The sequence below is a fragment of the Mustela erminea genome, chromosome 5 (assembly GCF_009829155.1).
Source record: "Mustela erminea isolate mMusErm1 chromosome 5, mMusErm1.Pri, whole genome shotgun sequence".
NCBI classification, from domain to species: Eukaryota; Metazoa; Chordata; class Mammalia; order Carnivora; family Mustelidae; genus Mustela; species Mustela erminea.
The window spans coordinates 45,946,491-45,967,274 of record NC_045618.1 but is presented as its reverse complement, the minus strand read 5'-3'; the positions used below and the strand labels follow the sequence as shown (position 1 = coordinate 45,967,274).

Genomic DNA, 20,784 nt, shown 5'->3' with positions numbered 1-20,784 from the left:
AGCGTGCAGGAGCAGGGGGAGGGGCAGAGGGAAAAGTAGAGAGAGAATCCCTAGCAGGCTCTGCAGTGAGCATGGAGCCTGACGCAGGGCTTGATCTCACAATGCTGAGATCATGGCCTGAGTCGAAATCAAGAGTTAGAGGCTCAACTGACTGAGCCACCCAGGTGTCCCAGCCTGGCTAGTTTTCTAAGAAAATACCAAATTGTTTATCAGAATGGCTGTGATATTAGTTTTCAAGGATTGGAGAGGATGTTTATGTGCTGATGGGGAAGATTAGATAGTGGGAGGCAGGTTCTCAAAAAGTGGAGAGAGGGTGGGCCCCATGGCTCCTGTGGTGGGCTTGTAAGGAAGGGGACATTTTTCAGAGTACAGGCAGGGAGAGATCCTGGAGGTTGCAGAGGGAGATAGGTTTGCGGGTTGAGAGGAAGCTCCCCTTTGCTTCTATTTCCTCAGCAACAAGAGAGGCTAGGGCAATACATTGCTATCCATCAAATCACCATGTCATATGCCAAAACAAATACAGTGTTAGATGTCAATTATATCTTAATACAACTGGGAGAAAAAAAAAAACACTTCAGAACCTATGTCATCAGCTAAGATGAGAGGGGAGAGGTTTTTTTTTTTTTTTAAATAATTTATTTATTTATTTATTTGTCAGAGAGAGAGAGAGAGAGACAGTGCACAAGCAGGCAGAGGCAGAGAGAGAAGCAGGCTCCCCACCGAGGAGCCTGATGTGGGACTTGATCCCAGGACCCTGGGATCATGACCTGAGCTGAAGGCAGTGGCTTAACCAAATGAGCCACCCAGGTGTCCCAAGGGGAGAGGTTTTATGGAGTGTTGTAAAGCAAACTTACTGGAGAAGTGTCGTAGGCATTCCCAGGCAGTGTTGAGAATCTGTTTGAGGTTAAGATCATGAACATGAAATGAAGGTAATCTGCAAAGGCACTGGGAAGGCGGATGGTAAATTTATTCAGAGTAGGGTTTTTTTCAGGCCAGCACATGTGGAGGAGAGAAGGCAAGAGAGTGGTTATAGTAATGGATGATGGAAATGAAGGTAAGAAAGAAGGAACATGAAAAGTGCGTCTAATGAGTAGCGAGATATTAGTGAGGTCAAAGAATTGTCCAGGGAGACTTAACTAAGGAAAAGGTTGTGACTGGAGAGTCTCCATATTTTTTTTTAAGATTTATTTATTTGACAGAGAGAGATCACAAGTAGGCAGAGAGGCAGGCAGAGAGAGAGAGAGGAGGAAGCAGGCTCCCTGCAGAGCAGAGAGCCTGATGTGGGACTCAATCCCAGGACCCTGAGATCATGACCTGAGCCAAAGGCAGAGGTTAAACCCACTGAGCCACCCAGGCACCCGGGAGAGTCTCCATATTGGAAGTGGAATGACTTTTAGTGAAGACAAAGTTGAGGGTGTGACCATAGGAGTGGACAGCTGCTGTGGAGCATGAAAGATATTGCTGGGGATGAGGTGGTCAGGGAAGTGATGGAGAGGCCATCTCACATTGATGTGGAGTTCACCAAATATAATAAAGTATAGGGTGGACAGAGAGGTCCAAGAGCTAAATGATGGGCTGTGAGCGACCAGGAAGTTCACTGATACTATCAACCAAGATGGTATGGTCCAGATGGTGAAGCTTCAAAGGAACAGGGGTTTTGTAGGAGGAGTGGGGGAAGCACTGGTTTAGGAATGGCATTTGGGGTTGGAAAGGAATGTATTTACCCACTTGCTGACTCTGAGGTCCAGGAGAATAAGAGGAAAATAACATTCACTTAAGAGGGCTGCCAAAGACTCAGTGTACTTAGGGGGAGGCAAAGTTTCAGATGAGGCAAGGAGTTGAAGGCAGCATACTGAGAAAAGTCTGAGGATGTGGAAGAATTTGCTGCTCACAGGTTGCAGAGGGCACGGAGGAAGGATGTGGCTGAGGGCAGGGAGCTGGAAGCATCTCGCCAGTGGGAGCACAAGGATGGAGGTGATAATAAATGAGAAGGAACTCAGACCTGTAGTGATGGCTGAGGTAAGTAGGGATAGGGGAATGATGGGTTACAATGCTGGCCAGAACTTTCAGTACTGATGGAAAATCTGCACTCTAAACACTAGCCACATGTAGCTTTTATGCACATGAAATGTGGTGAATGGGATCGAGAGGCTAAATTTTTAGCCTTATTCTAATTAATTCAAGTTTAAATAGGCACATGTGGCTAGTGGCTCTCATATTGGACAGCAGAATGTGGCTTCCCATTTTTGTGACATTTTCACTTGCTGGTCAGGGGGTCGTCAGGATTTCCACTCTGCCAAATAGCAAGGTGTAGCAGAGAACTTCTTATCTTACTATCATGCAAATCCAGACAAAGCACAGGATCAGGCAACTTGGGGTCCAATTCTTTTTTTTTTTTTTTAAGATTTTATTTATTTATTTGTCAGAGAGAGAGAGAGCGCACAAGCAAGAGAGCACAACCCGGGGGAGTGGCAGGCAGATGGAGAAGCAGGAGGAAGGAGTCTGATGTGGGACTCTATCCCAGGACTCTGGGATCTTGACCTAAGCTGAAGGCAGACGTTTAACTGAGTGAGCCATCCAGGCGCCCTGGGGTCCAAATTCTAACTCTACCACTCACCAGCTTTGAATTGGAACAAATAAATTAACTTGCTTGGTAAGTATAGGGCTTTGGTAAATATTAGTTGACAGAATCGCCCTGAGGTTTCCTTTCAGCTGTGGAATGGGAGTGGGGAACTGTTGGCAAAAGTTAGTGCTTTAGCATTATATTCAATAAATAGTCCCTGTTATTGACATAGTGCGTTCTTAATATTTGCCAATTCATCAAAAACTGTCCTTCCAGCAAAAAGGTTGCTTGTCCAGGGATGGGTTGGCAGACATGGGCCATCCCAGTTTCCTTTGAGTTCCAGGTCTCTTGGATTACAAGATGGGGTAGGTCAGGAATAAATTTGATTGTTCAGTTCTGCTACGTACTGGGGTAAGAACATTCCTGACCTGAACTTGGAAGTGTAGATAGGGATAGCCAAGGGGCCAAATTTGGGGATCTAAAGTGAGCCATGTTATTGGAGCCTCTAGTCATCATCTGGGTAGGTTGGTTTTTTTTAACTTTATTTATTCGAGAGAGAGAGTGCGAGAGTGAGTGTTGAGTGTATGTTGTTGGGGTTGGGGGGACAGAGGGAGAGAAAGAAGCAGACTCTTTGCTGAGCAGGACTCCAGGATCATGACCTGAGCTGAAGGCAGACACTTAACCCACTAAACCACCCAAGTACCCCATAATGTGGGCAGCTCTGGTATCATTTACCACTTTTATTTTTCCTTAAAAAGCCTGCGTTTCATAGCTCCAATCTTTCTTCCATCCCTGCATCCTCATCACCTAAAAACCAAAAACATGTTTTTTGTGAAGTAGAGTAATGGTGTCCTTGTATTCTAATGGGAGACATTTGTGATTTGGGGCTATAATGAGTTAGGAGTCATAGTGACCTCTGATTTGGAGTGATTGTGATCATCCTTTCTGTGAAGCCATCCGTAATTCCCTAGTTATTATCTCTGTGGTCTATCTCAGATTGAACATTTACATCCCTCAGCCTCTTAGTGTCTCTCCCTCCGACTAGATTGTGACATCTGAGGCAGGAATTTTGCCTAAGTGATCATTGAGTATTCCTGGACTCTAGCACATGTCTGGAGCATATAGTAAGTAGCTGCTCAATAATTATTTGTTGAATAAGTGAATGAATGGGATTTGAGGTGATGGCACCCCACTGTGAGCTAAGATAATGTGACCTCTTTTGTTTGCGGTCCGGATTGACTGTGAACAGATTATGTTGAGGTGCCTATGTCTGTGGTGTACAATGACTGCGATCCGAGAGGTCTGTGCACAGTGACTGTGACCTGTTGTCACTGACCTGTGATAAGGACCAGCAGGGATAGTGAACGGAGGTGACTGTGAACCTTGCATGATTGTGATCTCAAGTGGCTGTGAACAAGTTAGCCATGGTGCCTTCCACAGTTGCTGTCAGGTGACTGTGATCCTGACCCACAGAGATTTGGCTTCAGATGACCACCAGCTAGGGTCAGACCTTGTTCATTTACCTGAGATGCCTTTCAGGTGCAGAAACTGTTGATCTCAGCTGGCAGCTGAAGATTATTGATCTGCATTATGAGCTGAGGTAACTGAGATCTGTGAACCTGGGCTCAGTCTGGGAATGGCGCTAATATGTGTGTACTACTCTTAGATTTGATTTTGTTTTGTATAATAAAATATCCTCCCAGGGCCTACAAATGACACACCTCTGCTTGGCTCCATGCAGAAGAGGTGTAGGGACGACAACTAGGTTGGGTCAGTGTTTCAGAAAACTCTACTTGAAATACAACGCATCTTCGTGGGGCGCACTTAAAACTACCGCAACGACCACAGCCTCCCGCAAAGGCCAATTCTCAACCAGACGCTGCCCCGCCCCCCCACATCCCCTGGTGCGCCTGCGCGGAGGCGGGGCTGGGCTTTGCCCTTTGTTGTGGGCCCCAGTTTCCCAGGACACCGTGCGGCGCTGGGTGGGGCTATGCAGATGAGGCCCCGGGGGCGGGGCGGTTGCGGCGGCGTCGGCGGCGTCGGCGGCGGCCGGGGAGGGTCAGTTGGAGGCAGGCGCTCGCTGAGGCAGGAGGAGGGCTCTGGGCCCGCGGCCTGACAGGGACTTAGCCCGCAGAGATCGGCCCCGCGCGCGCGACCCCACACCCACCCTCTCATCCACCTACCCACTCCCTGCGCCGCCTCCTCCCACCCTGAGCAGAGCCGCCGAGGATGATAAACACCCAGGACAGGTAACGGCCCGGCCCAGGCTCCCCGCCCCCATCCTCTCCTCATCTGCTCCAGAGGGCCTTCCCTAACCCTCTGCCGGCTCCAGCCCCCACAGAGGGGGCCTGTCCTCCCCCGCACTGGGTCCCTTCCCCACTTCAGCCACCCCAGTCCGAGTCCCCAGCCCCGCAACGGGGCCTCCTTCCGCCCTTTAGCCCCCTCCCTGCAGCCCGGCCCATCCCCCTCATCCGGGCCTCCTGCTCCCGCAAAGCCCTCACTCTAACCAGGACCCAGTCTTCCAATCAAGTCCCCGTTTCCTTTAAGTCCCGTCGGACCGTGTCCCTTTCCCCAAACGGGGCTTTTCCCTCATCCAGGTTCCCCAGATTATTTCCCATTTTCCCCGAGTCTGTCTTGCTCTCCCCTTTAAGTCACTTAACCCTTCCCTTTGAATCTCTTTCCTTGAAACTGCATCCTCCAACTAAACCCCTCTCTTATCACTGCCGCCCCTCCCCCAGTCAGTCTCCAACCTTTAGCTCTCAGCTGGACTCATTACCCTTCCCCCTTCCCTTCCCCCGTTTTCTCAGGCCTAATAGTTTTTACCGTGATGCCCAGCCGTCCCTTTAGTCCTTTACTCCTGCTTCATCTTTTCCCATCTTTCCTCCCTCGACACCCCTTTCCCCCCTCGACACCCCTTTCCCGGTTAGGCCTCGTTCTCTCTGTCTCCCAACCTCCTTTTATTTCTCAAACACTTTGGACTTGATTCCTATTCGCTATCCTGTTCCCCTAGTGGGGTTCCCCCAACACTCTTTTGAACATGGCCAACCTCTATACATTTTCTCTCAGCTGGAACTCCTCTTTACTTTTATTTTTCCCTTCTTAATTGAATCCCATCTTTAGATCGTTAGATCCAGTATTGAGCTCACCCTGCTTCTACTGAAGGCCTATTCTCTCTCCCCGTACTTCCCTCTCTTTCCCAGTGCCTCAAAATCAGGCCGTCTGTTCTGGATACTGGGCCTTTGCAAGTTTCCTTCCTCAAAACCTGACCCCGGTCTTCCCCAATAATTGGAGAGAAAGGCTGCACATCTTTCTGAAACAGCACCATTGATTTTCTAAACTTGCCTCCTTCATACTTCCTGCTGTCCCAGCTAGGCAAATTGATCACTCAGCTTTCCTCTCTATACCTTTCTTCTTTTTCCCAAGGCAGCTCTTGTTGTCATGCCACTCTTCTTTAAACATATCTGGTATTTCTGCCCCAGACTCTGAAACTGTTCCATAATCCTGATTTCTCACCATTTTTAACCCTAGTTGCTTTTTCTACATCAGAATAGCTTCCATTTATAATTTGGGTCTAATTTTCTTCCTAATTCTGCGCCCCCCCACCCCTGACTTGTTGCTGTCCCTTCCAAAATAAGCCTGAAGCTCATTTAGTTCTCCACACCGGACCCTTTGTCCCCAGATTTGGCCTTCTGGCCTCTGTTCCACACTTGGGCCTCATTGTTTTGCAAGCAGATCTGTTCCCTGCAGATCCTTCTTAAATTGTGTCCTGGTCTGTCCAAAGCTGGACTGTAGTTCCTTTTACAAACATATCCTTCCTTATTGCTTTTTTCCCCCATGGAGTTCTACAAGGTTCCTCTCAAACTTGGGCTCCCTTCTCCATAAGCTGGTCTCTAATTGCCATTTCTCAGTCCTTTAGCAGCACCATCCTTAAATATTCCAGCAGGATTTTTAGCTTTTCTTATATCTCAGTGTTTCTCAACCTTGGCTGCACGTTTGGAAGATCAATTACCTGAACCCCACCTTGAAAGATCTGGAGTAATTGGCCTAGGGTGGGGCCTGGTTATTAGTATGTATTTTTAAACCTCTCTGGGTAATTCTTTGTAATGTGCAGTCAGGGCTAAGAACCAGTGCCTTCTTTCCCCTGCCCTCCTAACCCCCCTAAGACCTTTCCCATCATATTTCTTTAGTGTCAGCTCTTTCTCTACCAAAAAGGGCCTTGTTTCCTTGCCTTTCTTTCTCAGGTACTGTCCAGAAATATCCAGGGTACCCACAACAGCCTCTTTAAGTTCTCCTACCATGTGTTACTCTTTTCTCAGCCATTAGCCATTTTCATTCTCAGACTCTTACCTAGCCCCCATACCTCTCTTCTTCCCTGTTTACAGAAAGCAAATTCACTCCTTGTTTTCTGGGTTTTTTTGTTTGTTTGTTTTTGTTTTTTTTTAATGGTTGTATTTGACCCATTACCCCCACTTTTCAACATTTCTGCATCTACAAAGCCCATTCTGTTTTTCTTTTCTGAGAATGTCAGTGTCCATGTCCCTTTGCAGTCCCTGCTTTTATTACATCTTCTCTGCTCAGCCCCTCTGGAGCTGAGGAGGTGGAGGTGGATATATACTTGGATGGTGCTGGATGCCCAAGGTGTTGCTTGTGGTAAAGCTGTGTGTGATGAGGGTAAGACAGCAGGTATGAGAGGGCAGGGTGAAGTGCAGGGGTGGAGGGAAGCAAAGGAACCCACAGGAAAATCCACAAAAAAGGGGATATGAGATGGATTTTCTTTTCTGTTCAATGTTTTTGTCTCCACAGGGGGTTTTGGAAGGTGGGGTGGTCTCAGGAAGCATTGTCGAGTCCTCTGGACTGAGGTGGTTTGGTGCCAAGTCCTTTACAGGTACTTGGAACCAACACGTAAAGGGTCTTCATTGACTATGAGATTGTGAGACCCGAGTTCTAGTTCTGGCTTAGCTAGTGTGCTTCCATGTAAAAAGGAGGGGGTTGGGTTCGCTTAATATAAGATTCCATCCCGCTTCCTAAGTGGCAAAACAGGCTTGCTTGTCTCCAGGGCCCTTTCTTAGTGTGTTGGTAATTTGAGGGGCTTGGCTGTATGAAAGGCAGGTGGAGGGAGGAGCCAGCTGGCCTGCCAGAGCCTGGGCGGGAGCAAGGCCTTGGCCTGGGGGTGGGGTGGGGCGGTGTGTGCAGGGTGTCTGGTTTCTTTGCGTTATGGCAATCCTGTTTCCATAACATGTTTGCCAGCCTCCTCTGGCCTGCCCCTAACTTTCTAAAAGGATCGTGGTAGAGCCCTAACTAGGGATTCTGATAAGAGCCTGTTCTTCCCAGTCTGTGTGCTTGGTGTTTTATATCTGCAGAGGGGAGAGGGAGCCGACTAGGAGTTTAGCTCTCATTAGGTGGGGGATGGGCTCTCTAGCTTCCTTGGCTCCAGTGAAATACCCAAGAGGTGGAGGCTTAGTTTCCTGGAAGAAATAGTTGCAGAAGAGCTGGTAGTATGTTTTGAAAACAAAGCTCTTCCTTTCCAGTTTTGTTCTGATTAGTACCTCCACATTGTCAAAATTCTTGATAGTGGGGTAGGGAAGACAACACAAGAGCAAACACTTTTATTATGGTTTTTGAACATGAGGCTTAAATCCAAGGAAATCAGACTTCATGGCCTTTCTCTCCCTGGATTCATGGGGGCAGGAGGACAGTCTCCGTCTCTGGCTAGCTTATAGTACCTTGTGACAGTACATTACGTGGCAAAGAGCTTGCCCTGGCTTTATATCTGTCTTATAATCAATCTTTGTTGGGCTTTGAGAAGCATTTGGTTCCACAGGTGTTTCCTCTTGGTGGACAGAGCACATGAGCACATCAGAGCTACCCTGAGTATCTTCACAGAATGGTTCCCTGGTAATGGAATTTCTTTTTCTCCCCACAAAGATATGGTTTTGGTTATTCCTTATTTTTTGGCACAGTGGCTTGTTGGGTGTGGGATAGTAGGGTGAGCAAGTTTTCCTACCATGTATCTTCAAGGTCATTCCACAGAGAGAGACAGATTCTTGGTATAGTTGGGAATCCCCCCATATTGGAGGTATGCTTCAGAAAGCGGTGTGGACTAATAATAGTAATTCCTCACTCTGCCAAGAAATCCAAATTTAGCTTCAGAGCTGCTCAGAAATATAAAAAGGGGGACTGAGGAGTGGGGTAGAGGAGTTACATATGTGCATTTCTTGGAGGGGGGGGAAGTAATTCATCCCTTTCCGAAAGAGTGTGCAGTGTTGATTCAAGTTGGTGCCATGACTTGGAAGGCTGTGAAGCCTGATTGAAAGCTACCAGAAATAGCTAAGTTGGTGAGCAAGAATTTTGTCGCTTGAAGTGAACAAAACAGGTAGTTTGCTGTTAGCAGCAGAATAAAATGCTTTGTAGAAGATAAGCCTTAAGAAAATTTCCTAGGCCTCTGATACTCTATTAACAATGAAGTCATTCTGTCCTGGGAAAGGTGGCTGGCACTGGGTGATGAGTTTACTATGCAAGCTAGATCAAGGTACTTAAAATGTGAAATTAAAGTATAATTTTAAAGCATGAGTGCCTTGCTATCCCCCCATCTCGGTAGCATATGTGGTTACACGTACCTTTGGCAGAAGATGTACCAATATCAGTTGTGTAATAAGATAAGCAGACCTCAGAAGGATATTCTAGCTGCTACCACAAGTGTGTTTCTTGTGGAAAATCAACCAAAACCCAGTTATGCTTTCAGTATGTGATTCAGAGTGGTGATGTCATTTTCTTTATAATTGTGCTTAGCAAGTAGACTCCCTTTGGCACACAGAACAGCCCTAGTGAAATGACTTATGCCTGGCATCTGACCAGGGTCCCTTTCTCATATGGGAAGGGAATTGGCAGCTGGAAATCAGCCTCCAAGATTCCACTAGACTGGAGGTGGCCATCACCACCTACCTTTCTTCCTATTCCTTCTTAGTTAAATGTGATGGCACCCCTGGATTGGTTCCTCTGTTCTCGGGATTAGTCATCAGAGACTTTTCTAGTCTCAGTAAAAGCATCCTGTGTAAGGGAAGTCCAGGCCTAGAGAGTGTTCTTTGAGATAGAGCCTGGGATGGGAATGGATCAGAAGAGACTGAAAGAGGGAGATACTTGTAGAATGCTTGGAAATGTGGTTTTTATGTCTTTTCACTTGATACCACAAGATAGGTAATACCAAGGCTATCTGACCCTCCCCTGACAGGTAGTGGAAACCAGAGAGAAAGGGTGCAAGTTCAGGCCACTGATTCAAGTGAAATGTGATCAAAAGTATATCAAGGAGAAAATGAATTCACAAATTTGTTGGGTGTACTGAATGGAAGTTAGTCACAGAATTACATTAAATCTCTATGTAGCAGGCTGTCCCCCGCTTTGAGCACATTAAATTTAAAAATCAAAACTGACATAAAGTCAACTGAAAGTGATTCTTTAACAGGAGATCCTTTACTTTATCAAGAGATTTAAAGGTACTTCCTTTAAATAGTAAGCAGCCTAGAGATTTAAAAATAGGATTTGAATTATAAAAATTTGATTTACCAGCAACATTCCCCAGGAATACATCTGCTGCATACACTGTCTGTAGCCAGTGTATGAAATTATAACTTGCTAAGGACGTTCCAGGCAGCAGTTTCACAGAATGCCTTAAATTAGAGGCAGCAGGTGTGATCTGTCGGTAGCACTCATATGTATCCTGAGGAGTGTTTCCAGGGGCATGTCTGATAACAACTGAGAAAATAAAAGGCACTAACAGATAGGCTCTAATCTCCCATCTCTCTTCTGAACTGACTTGGATATTTGACACCTTCATTTCCAGCATGTTTTTTTTTTTTCTTCTGCAAAAGCAAGACCAGCCCAGGTGCATGTTGGGTTCAGTCTGATAAATTTGATTCTTCTTAATGAGCCTGATCTTTTCACTCTCTAGATCAAGCTTCTTAAATCATCTTTTTGGTGGTAAAGATTAAACCATGCCTGCCCCCCAGTGGAGTGAGCAGGATATGAGGATGGAATGGAAAAAGCTGGGCATTGGAGCCAGTAGAAACATGACTGAACTGAATATGAAACCTAATCTGGTTTGGATCTTGTGACAGAAGGACCTGTGTTTAGAAGCCACTTTCACTATGCAAAAGTTCTGCAAGATTCTCTGTTGAGATTGGTGGTGTATTTTGTCACAAAACCATTTTGAAGACTAAAGTCAATAAAATAACAGAAGGCTATTCTTTTATTAATTTTTTATGTATTTATTTTTCTTATTTTTAAGTAATCTTTGCACCCATTGTGGGGCTGGAACTCATGACCCTGAGATCAAGAATCACATCCTGTACCGACTGAGCCCGCCAGGGGCCCCTGTTCTTTTTTTAATTGAAAAAATAACTGACATGTTGCATTAGTTTCAGGCATACAACATAGTGTGATTTGGTATTTATATGCATTACAAAATGGTACCATGTGTCACCATACAAAGTTGTTACGGTATTATTGACTGTGTCGCACATTACATGTCTTATTTATTTTGTGAAAGAAGGATTGTACCTCTTGATCCTCTTCACCTATTTCATCCTCTGGCAACCATCAGTTTGTTCTCTGTATCTGTAAGTTTGTTTCTGTTGTGTTTTGTTCCTTTAGATTCTACACATAAATGAAATCACAAGGTATTGATTTTTCTCTAACTTATTTCACTTAGCATAATGCCCTCTAGGTTTATCCATGTTCTCACAAATGGCAAGATTTCTTTTTTTTTTTTTAAAGGCCAGGTAGTATACCATTGTGTATATATATACCACATCCTTATCCATTCCTATACTGATGGACAGTTAAGTTGCTTCTGTATCTTGGCTGCCATAAATAATGCTGTGATGAACATAAGGGTGTGTATATTTTCTTGAATTAGTGTTTTCATATAAATACCTAGAAGTGGAATTGCTGGAGCGTATGGTAGTTCTATTTTTAATTGTTTGAGGAACCTCCATCCTGTTTCCCACAGTGGCTGCACCAGTTTGCATTCCCACCAATAGTGCACAAGGGTTCCTTTTTCCCCACATCCTCACCAACACTCCATATTTCTTTCCTTTCCTTTTTTTTTTTTTATTAAAGGCAGGGTTGGGGGGTGGCGAGAAAGGTGGAGGGAGAGAGCTCATGATGTGAGCCGAAATCAAGAGTTGGCTGCTCAACCGACTGAGCCACCAACACTTGTTATTTCTTGTCATTTTGATACTAACCATTGTGACAGGTATGAGGTGATGTACCGCTGTGGTTTTGATATGCATTTCCTTGATGATTGAGTGACGTTGAGCATCTTTTCACATGCCTGTTGGCTATTTATATGTCTTCTCTGACATATGACAAATGTCTGTTGAGATCCTCTGCCCACTTTTTTTTAAAGATTGATTTATTTATTTTAGAGAGCATGAAAGGGGGTGGGAGCAGAGGGAAAGGGAGAGAAATCCTCAAGTAGACTTGCTGCTGAGTGCAGAGCCCAGTGCGGGCAAGGGCTTGATCCTAGGACCCTGAGATCATGACCTGAGCTGAAATCAGGAGTCGGATGCTCAACCAACTGAGCCACCCAGGTGCCCCTCCTCTGCCCATTTTTTAATCAAATTGTTTTTTGATACTGAGTTGTATGAGTTGTTCATTTTTTTTTTTTTTTTAGATTTTATTTTTTTAAATTAATCTCTGCACCCACCATGGGGCTTAAACTGAATGACCCTGAGATCAAGAGTTGCATGGTCTGTCGACTGAGCCAGCCAGGCACCCTTGTATGAATTCTTTATGTATTGTGGATATTAATCCCTTATTGGATATATCATTTGCAGATATCTTCTTCCATTCATTTGGTTGCCTTTTTGTTCAGTTTCCTTTTTAAGCTTTTTAGTTCTGATGGCCCCATTTGTTTGTTTTTGGTTTTGTTTTCCTTGCCTAAGGAGAAAGACTAAAAAAAAAAAAAGTGCTAAGACTGATGAAATGTTTACTGCTATGTTTTCTAGGTGTCTTATGGTTTCAGGTTTTACATTTAAGTCTTTAAAAACATTTTTTAAAATATTTTTATTTATTTATTTGACAGAGATCACAAGTAGGCAGAGAGGCAGGCAGAGAGAGATGGGAGAGAAGCAGGCTCCCTGCTGAGCAGAGAGCCTGATGCAGGACTTGATCCCAGGACCCTGAGATCATGATCCGAGCTGAACGGAGGGCGAAGCTTAACCCACTGAGCCACCCAGGCACCCTACATTTACGTCTTTAATCTTGAATTTGGTTTTGTGTATGGCATGAGAAAGTGGTTCAGTATTATTCCTTTGGATATAGCTGTCTAGTCTTCTCATGCAGCTGTCTTTCTCCATTTTATATGCTTGTCTCCTTGCCTCCTTTGTCGTAGATTAATGGAACATAGGTGTATGGGTTTATTTCTGGGCTCTCTGTTATATTCCATTGATCTCTATGTCTGTGCCAATACCGTCCTGTTGTGAATACTATAACTTTGTAGTATATTTTAAAATCTGTCGGGATACCTGGGTTGCTCAGTCAGTTAAAATCTGAGAGTGTGATACCTTCAGCTTTGTTGTTTCTCAAGATTGCTTTGGCTATTTGGGGTCTTTTGTGGCACCATACAAACTTTAGGATTCTTTGTTCTAGTTCTGTGAAAAATGCCATTTGTGTTTTGGTAGGGATTGCACTGAGTCTTTAGATTGCTTTGGGTAGTATGGATATAACAGTGTTCTTCCAGTTCATGTCATGGTATATCTTTGCATTTGTATCTTCAGTTTCTTTCATCAGTGTCTTATAGTTTTCAGAGTAAATGTTTTTCTTGTGGGTTGTTTTGTTTTTGTTTTTGTTTTACTTCCTTGGTTCAGTGTAGTCCTGTGTGTTCTCTCTCTCTTTTTTAATGGAATTGTAAATGGGATTGTTTTCTTAATTTCTCTTTCTAGTAGTTTCTTACTAGTGTATATAAATGCAACAGATTTCTGTAAATTGATTTTATATCCTACAACCTTATTAAATTGATTTATTCTTAGAGGTTTTTGGTGGAGCTATTGAGGTTTCCTATATACAGTAGCATGTCATCTACAAATAGTGACAAGGTGCCTTGTACTTTTCTTGCCTGATTACTATTTATGCCCCTTAATTTCATTAACCACCCAGTTTGTACCCACTTCAGAAATGACAGGTTTTTTTTTTTTTAAAGAGAAGCAATTGCCATTTACAGCAAATAATGAAAAGCAGATCCATTATGATAGATGATGAAGATAATTGTTGATTGTGATCTCCAGTCTACTAAGTTTATCCTAAACCCTAGCTTAGGGACCTGGAAGTGGATCCCAGGGTGGGGACCCAAAACGCCCTCCAGCCTCAGTCATGCACTTGCTCTTGTGCAGACTTTGTTGGGGAGGAGGAGGAATTTCCGGGATCCTTGTGAATAAGAGTGGAAAAGCAAATGATTTGTTACCATGGAATAGACTTCTTAAATTTACTTCTAGAGAAGAGAGCACATGGGTTAGTGATGGACACAGGGCAGGCCCTAGAGATTATTTCTAGGAAGACAAAGGGGATTCTGGATCTAAAAAAAAAAAAAAAAATCCCCAAAAAACCACCCTACTTTTATCTTTCCAGTAGTTTGGCCTCATTGCTTGCTATTTGCGAGGAAAAACTAGCTCAGAATGAAGGTGGTAATTGGAATGCCCATCAGGTTAAATGTAGCTCTCTCATCCAAAGACCAGGGAGGAATAATTTCCTTGGAAGTAGGAGTCTGAGGTTAGCACCAGAATTCTGAACTGCAGGAGCCTGGGGATCTGGTTGTTTTAGGAACCCATGCAGTTTGGTATACAAGGCGATATTTCATCTGTCTACCCCAGAGGAGAAGTCTGCCCCGTTCTTGGGTAGCTCCACTGACTAATACATTGCAAGCCAGCTTTCTTCAGTGGCCCAGCCTTCCTGGTGTTTCTGCAAGAACCTCAACAGAGGCCCAGAGTGCTCACTAGGGAATGGAAACAGAACCACACTGTCTGTGGGGGGTATATATACCTTTGCTTAGGGAAGTCCACCTTTTTCTTAATTTTTTCTGGCCCGGCCACTATTATTCTGTCCCTTAACACATTAGAACATAGTTCTAATAGTTTATTGTCCCTAGTAGCAAATAAGTTCCTCCTTGAAAACAACGTAGTCCTTAGTCATGCCCCTTTTGCTGATTTGTGTTGGTGAGGCTAGAGTGGGGGAGATGAGGATGGCCTGAGGCTTTCCAGAGGAGGCAGAAGGTGGTGTGTGTGTATTGCCGCCGGTATCGATGCTGCGTGCAGCCAGGCCCTCTGACGCTGCCCTGGAAGCTCTCATCTCCCAATGAAATTTCTTTCTTTTTTTTTTTTTTTAAAGGACTTATTTATTTGAGAGAGAGAGAGAGAGAGAGAGTGTGTGTGTGTGTGTGTGTGTGTGCGTGCGTGCGTGCATGTGTGCATGCATGAGCGTGAGCTGGGGAAGAAGGGGGAGAGGGAGAGAGTCTCGGCAGACTCCCCCCTGAGTATGGAACCTGACGTGGGGCTTGAGCTCAGGATCCTGAGATCATGACCTAAGGTGAAATCAAGAATCAGATGTTTAACCAACCGAGCAACCCAGGCACCCTGCAATGAAATTTCTAAGTGTAATTTCAGGCCCCTGGTTGAAATCCTTCAGAGAAAGAGGAGCCGAGCTAGAGCAGTGATGGGTTTGGACTTCTGTCTCAGCTGGAATGCTGACACTTAGCTGGATGCCCCTTTGGTTATTGTACAATTGCCATCTTAAGTGTGAGTTCAGTTTTATTACTCTGAGCCTAAGTGTAGAACTCGAATCTGGCACGCCATGCCACATAAAGAGTGTGAAGAATGGTGCCTTGCATTGTATTACAGCTAGCTCTCAGGAGAAAAAAAAAAGCCATGATTTATGTCATTTGCTCATTTCTGTGGTGTAAATATTTCTCCTATGGCCCATTTAAGCTACCAATGTGACATTAAACACACAGTTGGGAAGAGAAGGGCAGAGTCGTGGGAGCAGGCTCTAGCATGTCCCTGCACTGTCCTTCCATATGTTATCCATTGCATTCCAGCTGCCTGGAGGCTGGGGTGTTGGGGTCATGGAACAGGCCTGTTGCTGACTCGTGGTGTACATGCACAGACTGCCTACTTCTTTCCCTGCTTCACTTGCTGTTGGTCTCTGAGGTGGCCTACAGCTCAGCCTAGTGAACAGTTCAGTCAGATTCAGAGGCGGCAGTGGAGCAGATTTGGAGCCCTTTCGGGTCCACCTGAAAATCACGGTGGCAGTAAGGGCACACACCTGGAGGTGACAGGGAGCTCCTTTAGGAGCTTTTTACCCTCTGTAATCCATTGATTATTGGCTTCCTTACTTAGTTCCCAGCAGATATTCCTTCCCCCGATACACATGCGCCTGATGTCTGTTCTCAGCACATCAGTATTAAGTAAACTCCCGTGCCCAGGTCAGATTCTAGCAAAGAAGGGCAAGGAAGTCTGACATAGGCTGGCATACCAGGGACAAACTCAGACCATAATACTCTGTTCCATAGTGTATCTCTTCTCTGAGAGCCAAATCCCAGGATTTAATTCAGTTCTTGACCCTGGAGAGATTTGGGTTATGGATTTCTTGTCTAGGTCTTTTGTTTAGATTGGGGAGGAAGCCATGATTGGAAAAATGGCCTTGGGAGTTCCTCAGGGACATGGTACCCAGCCCATGTGATCTCTTGAGGCCCATATGCCTCTCCAGCTGAAAGTAACTATGTAGGTTTTGAGATTGCCGCATAGTTTGTTGAAGTACCATTAGAATAAGGAGAGGACTGGGGGACAGGGTGCTAAAGCCTTGAAGGCAAGTCAGGATCTGGTTCCTCTCAGGGTTTGCCAGTGTCACAGAGATTTGTTTGAGGTCCAGCAGGTGCTGTTCTGGTCAGATGTGTCCAGCTGGACTCCCTCTGCTCTCTGCAGGGTGGTGGGTGTGCTTGAAGGGCACCGAAGTAGGTCTGGAAGCTGAGGCCGAAAGGATGGGCAGGCAGTGGTGTAGCTTTAGAGTGTTTGTTTTGGGAGAGCCAGGGCAGAGGTTGGAGTGTGGTGTTGTGTTAAATTGTGTGTGTGTGTGTGTGTGTGTGTTTGTTAAAATTTTAAGTCTTGGTGTTTACTGTCTCACCTTCTCTGTCTTTTGCAGTAGTATTTTGCCTTTGAGTAACTGTCCCCAGCTCCAGTGCTGCAGGCACATTGTTCCAGGGCCTCTGTGGTGCTCCTGATGCCCCTCACCCACTGTCGAAGATCCCCGGTGGGCGAGGGGGCGGCAGGGATCCTTCTCTCTCAGCTCTAATATATAAGGTAAGGAGGACTGTGGGGTGGAAGCCCTGGAGCAGAGCTGAGGGTCCACTCAGCAGCCGCTTAGGGGCAATAATTGCCTTCTTGAGTCTTCTCTTAGGCCAGGCCAGTAGGGAAATCGGGAAGGACTCTTTCAACTGAGGCTGCTCTGTGGCTTTTGGGGAGTACTGGGAACAGGAGATCAGCATTAAGCGAAAGCTGCCATCTTCTTAGCTTGGTGGTCAGCACTTCAGTGCTGGTTCAGGGTCCTGAGTGGGAAGGAGAATGATGAATGGGAGGGTTGCAAGAACACTTTTTGGTGTGACTGTTCATTTTCTCTTGAGAAGTACCAAGGGCCAGGAGGAGCAGTTTTCCATGACTGTTAGACATTCGGATTTCCATCCCTTAATGGCCTGGTTGGGGGCAGGCTGGGTAGTGTAGTGGGGGTGCGGGGCAGGAGAAGGGGCTTTGCATCTCCATCATCTGTCATCCAGTAGCATAGGCTACATTCCAGGAGCTTTAGAGAATGCTAGCTATCTGCCCTAGGAATGATCTGGGCGGGGGCAGCCAGTCGTTTGCTGCCCTTTAATCTCCTGTGAGGCCCAGAAGTTGGCTTAGCTTCTCCCCAAGATTGGGGAGCAGGGTGGCTGAGGTTTGGTCTCTTGAGGTTGTGCCCAGGGGAGACAACATGGACCTGTAGTTTAGCCTGGAAGCAGGCTTTGCTTGAGCTGGGCCCTAGCCAAGCCCTCACATACATCCTCATTTGTTTCTAATGCTTCTCTTTCAGAGAGAGAAGGGAAAGAATTTGGTTTTGGGGGACACACATGGGTTTAGAGTCAGGGACACCTGGTTTGAGTCTCAGCTCTGCCATTTACTAGCTACGGAGCCTTGGGACAGTGGCTTAATTGTTCTGGGCCCCTAGTGCCTCAGACTTAAAATGGGGGGTATTAGTAACTACCTCAGATGCTTCTGGTGGGGACTGAAAAGTGGGAAAGCACCTTGCTCAGTACTTGGCATCTAGTGGACACTTGGTAAATACTTCCCTTCCCATCATGCTGACTTGGAGTTGTCATCAGCTTGTCTTTGTGCCTGAGGAGTGACGGACGGCTTCATTTAGCCAGCATGCGGCTCTACATTTTCAGTGTGTCCTTCGTCCCATACTGCCCTGAGACTGGCCCCAGAGGACTCCCGGGATCACCTAGGTTAGGGAGCCTGTGATGTGGCCAGAGTAGTAGTGACCTGGTCCTCTGACCTGATCTCCTCCCAGGACGAGAAGCTCACTGTGACCCAGGACCTCCCTGTGAATGATGGAAAACCTCACATTGTCCACTTCCAGTATGAGGTCACCGAGGTGAAAGTCTCTTCCTGGGATGCAGTCCTGTCCAGCCAGAGCCTGTTTGTAGAAATCCCAGATGGATTATTAGCTGATGGGAGCAAAGAAGGGTAAGGAGCAGGTGCTGGGGAAGGGGAAGGAGGGCCCATTCCAGAGAAGGGCATATGCTTGTTGGGGCCAACAGATGAACAGAGTGTCTGCCTTCTTCCCTAGCTCTAGGTTTCCCAAGCAGATAGCAATTTGTGACAGTTTATTTTTAGCCAGTAAAACAGGCCTGCCGTAGGTTATAATTAAAGGAGATCATTACCACATTAACCAAATCCTTGTCATTTAATCAACCCATGGTTCACTCTTCTCAGCAGACATTAAATCCCCCTTGAGCTGCCATACAGTGATGCGATTCAGAAGGGCAGGAAGCTCTGAGCTACAGTGGGATTTCATTGGATTGGGCAAGGCCCTCGAAGGCAGCCAAGTGTGTAAGGAATAGTCCTCAAGGCAGAGTTCTCTTGAGTTGCCCCTTTCTTCTGAGGAAATCCTTTAAGGCAGTGTCTGGGTCCAGAGTCTGCGCCAGTGGCTGCGGTCATCAAACTGGGCAATTTTGGAAGACCCCTGAAGAACCACGTTCTCTTCCCAGGCCCCATATGATCCTGTGAACTGCATTAGTGGAGCTGGTTCGTATTAATTTCAGATGAAGAACCCTTATTCCAGGAAGAGAGAGCTCAGTAACCTTTTTCTTTGGGATTGTGGCTTTTTTTCTTGAACTCAGAGCTCTTGAAATGGGAAGCTTCTCCCTGGAGGTTCCCTATTAATACTGCCGGCTGTAAGCCTCAGAAGGCTTTTTTTGACAGAGGGTGGGAGGGAAGTCTAGAGAGGTGGTAATGGGCCTTGAGTGGTTTCTTTGCTTCTGGCAGATTGTTAGCACTGCTAGAGTTTGCTGAAGAGAAGATGAAAGTGAACTACGTCTTCATCTGCTTCAGGAAGGGCCGGGAAGACAGAGGTGAGGAATCAAAGTAGCCTGAACCCTACTGCCCAGACAGCAGGGAAGTAGTGAGGGGAAAAGGAGCCCCCTATTCAGTGAAGTACGGCTCTGGAGTTTGCCATATAAACCCTGGGAAGTCACAGGGTGGGAGTGCCTGAAGGGTCTTTAGTAAAGGCGTAGTACTTACATATTCAATCTTGGTTTTTTGTTTTCCCTTGATTTGAACCTGCCCGTGTGTTTCTTATCAGAATCCTTTTTACACTCTCTGCAGCTCCACTCCTGAAGACCTTCAGCTTCTTGGGCTTTGAGATTGTGCGTCCAGGCCATCCCTGTGTTCCCTCTCGGCCAGATGTGATGTTCATGGTTTACCCCCTGGACCAGAACTTGTCTGATGAGGACTAATGGTCATAGAGGATGCTTTGCCCAAGAGCCACAGTGGGGGAAGAGGGGAAGTTAGGCAGCCCTGGGACAGAGGAGGGGGCTCCTTACTGTCTAGGGAAGGACGCTGAGGGGCTCAGGGTGAGGGTTGCCTATTGTGTTCTCGGAGTTGACTCGTTGAAATTGTTTTCCATAAAGAACAGTATAAACATATTATTCACATGTAATCACCAATAGTAAATGAAGATGTTTATGAACTGGCATTAGAAGCTTTTTAAACTGCGCTGTGTGATGTGCTCTATCTAGCCTAGGGGAGGACATTGCCTAGAGGGGGAGGGATTGTCTGGGTCCAGGGGCAGGGCCTGGAGGGCTGGTGGGCAGCATTGTCAGGCTTAGGTTCCCCTGCTGTTGGGCTTTCTTTTTTGGTTTTTAAGACTTGTGTATTTTCTTTCCTTGCTTCCTTTCAACCCAGACACTCCTGAGTATAGGCTTTTCGGCCCCTGGACGGTGTCCTTGTTTTTCGACACTCCACCTGGGCTCCTCTGTGTGCATTTGTGTCTGGCCTGCAGAAACCAGGTCTGACCCCCTCCTTCTTTACAGCTTAGTGTTTTTCTGGCATTTGGTTAAGCTGGCTTAATCTGTTTAATGTTATCAGTGCATTTTAAATGGGGGCATTGAAGTTCACTCCCACCACCAGGGCTTTTTTTGGGGTGCCTGGGCCTTAAAAACACTAGCCAAACTCCCAATTCTCAAATCACAGCCAGTTCTTGTTCCTGGCTGCAGGCCCAGGCCCCAGGGTGTCTCCTTCCTAGGGTCACAAAGAGCAGAGAGGAAGAGGAATAGCAACTCAGGGCCTGGGGGTCGTGTGGGAATCTGTTTTTAGGGACTGGATGCCTCTGCCTGGCTGAGTATAGTGCTGACTGCCCCTCCTCTCTTTCTCAACAGGCTCTGAGTAGGGCCTGCCCCATAAGGCTTAGGGGTGGGAATGAGGGTATAGAAGTGTCCTGCCCTTTTCTGTTTTCACTGAACAGCTTGTTCTAAGGGGGGAGGAAGGGGAAGAGAACTAGATTGGGTGAGAGGGGGGTGGGGGTGTCAGGGAGGCAAGTGTGTTGTGTTACTGTGTCAATAAACTGATTTAAAGTTGTGGTTGGTCTGTTTTTCATTCCTGTACCAGGACTGGCTTTCTACCACTCTTCTTTTGAGTCTAGAG

General features: G+C 46.1%; 1 protein-coding gene across 1 annotated transcript in view; it reads left to right on the top strand.

The window, feature by feature from the left end:
* OAZ2 (ornithine decarboxylase antizyme 2) overlaps positions 1-20,719 on the top strand; it is a 69,966-nt gene extending 49,247 nt beyond the window's left edge. The window contains 5 exon segments of the mRNA XM_032342849.1: positions 16,751-16,826; positions 16,828-16,908; positions 18,152-18,327; positions 19,129-19,214; positions 19,468-20,719. Coding sequence (XP_032198740.1) covers positions 16,751-16,826; positions 16,828-16,908; positions 18,152-18,327; positions 19,129-19,214; positions 19,468-19,598 — 550 coding nt within the window. The 3' untranslated portion in view covers positions 19,599-20,719.
* Positions 20,720-20,784: the final 65 nt, after the last annotated feature.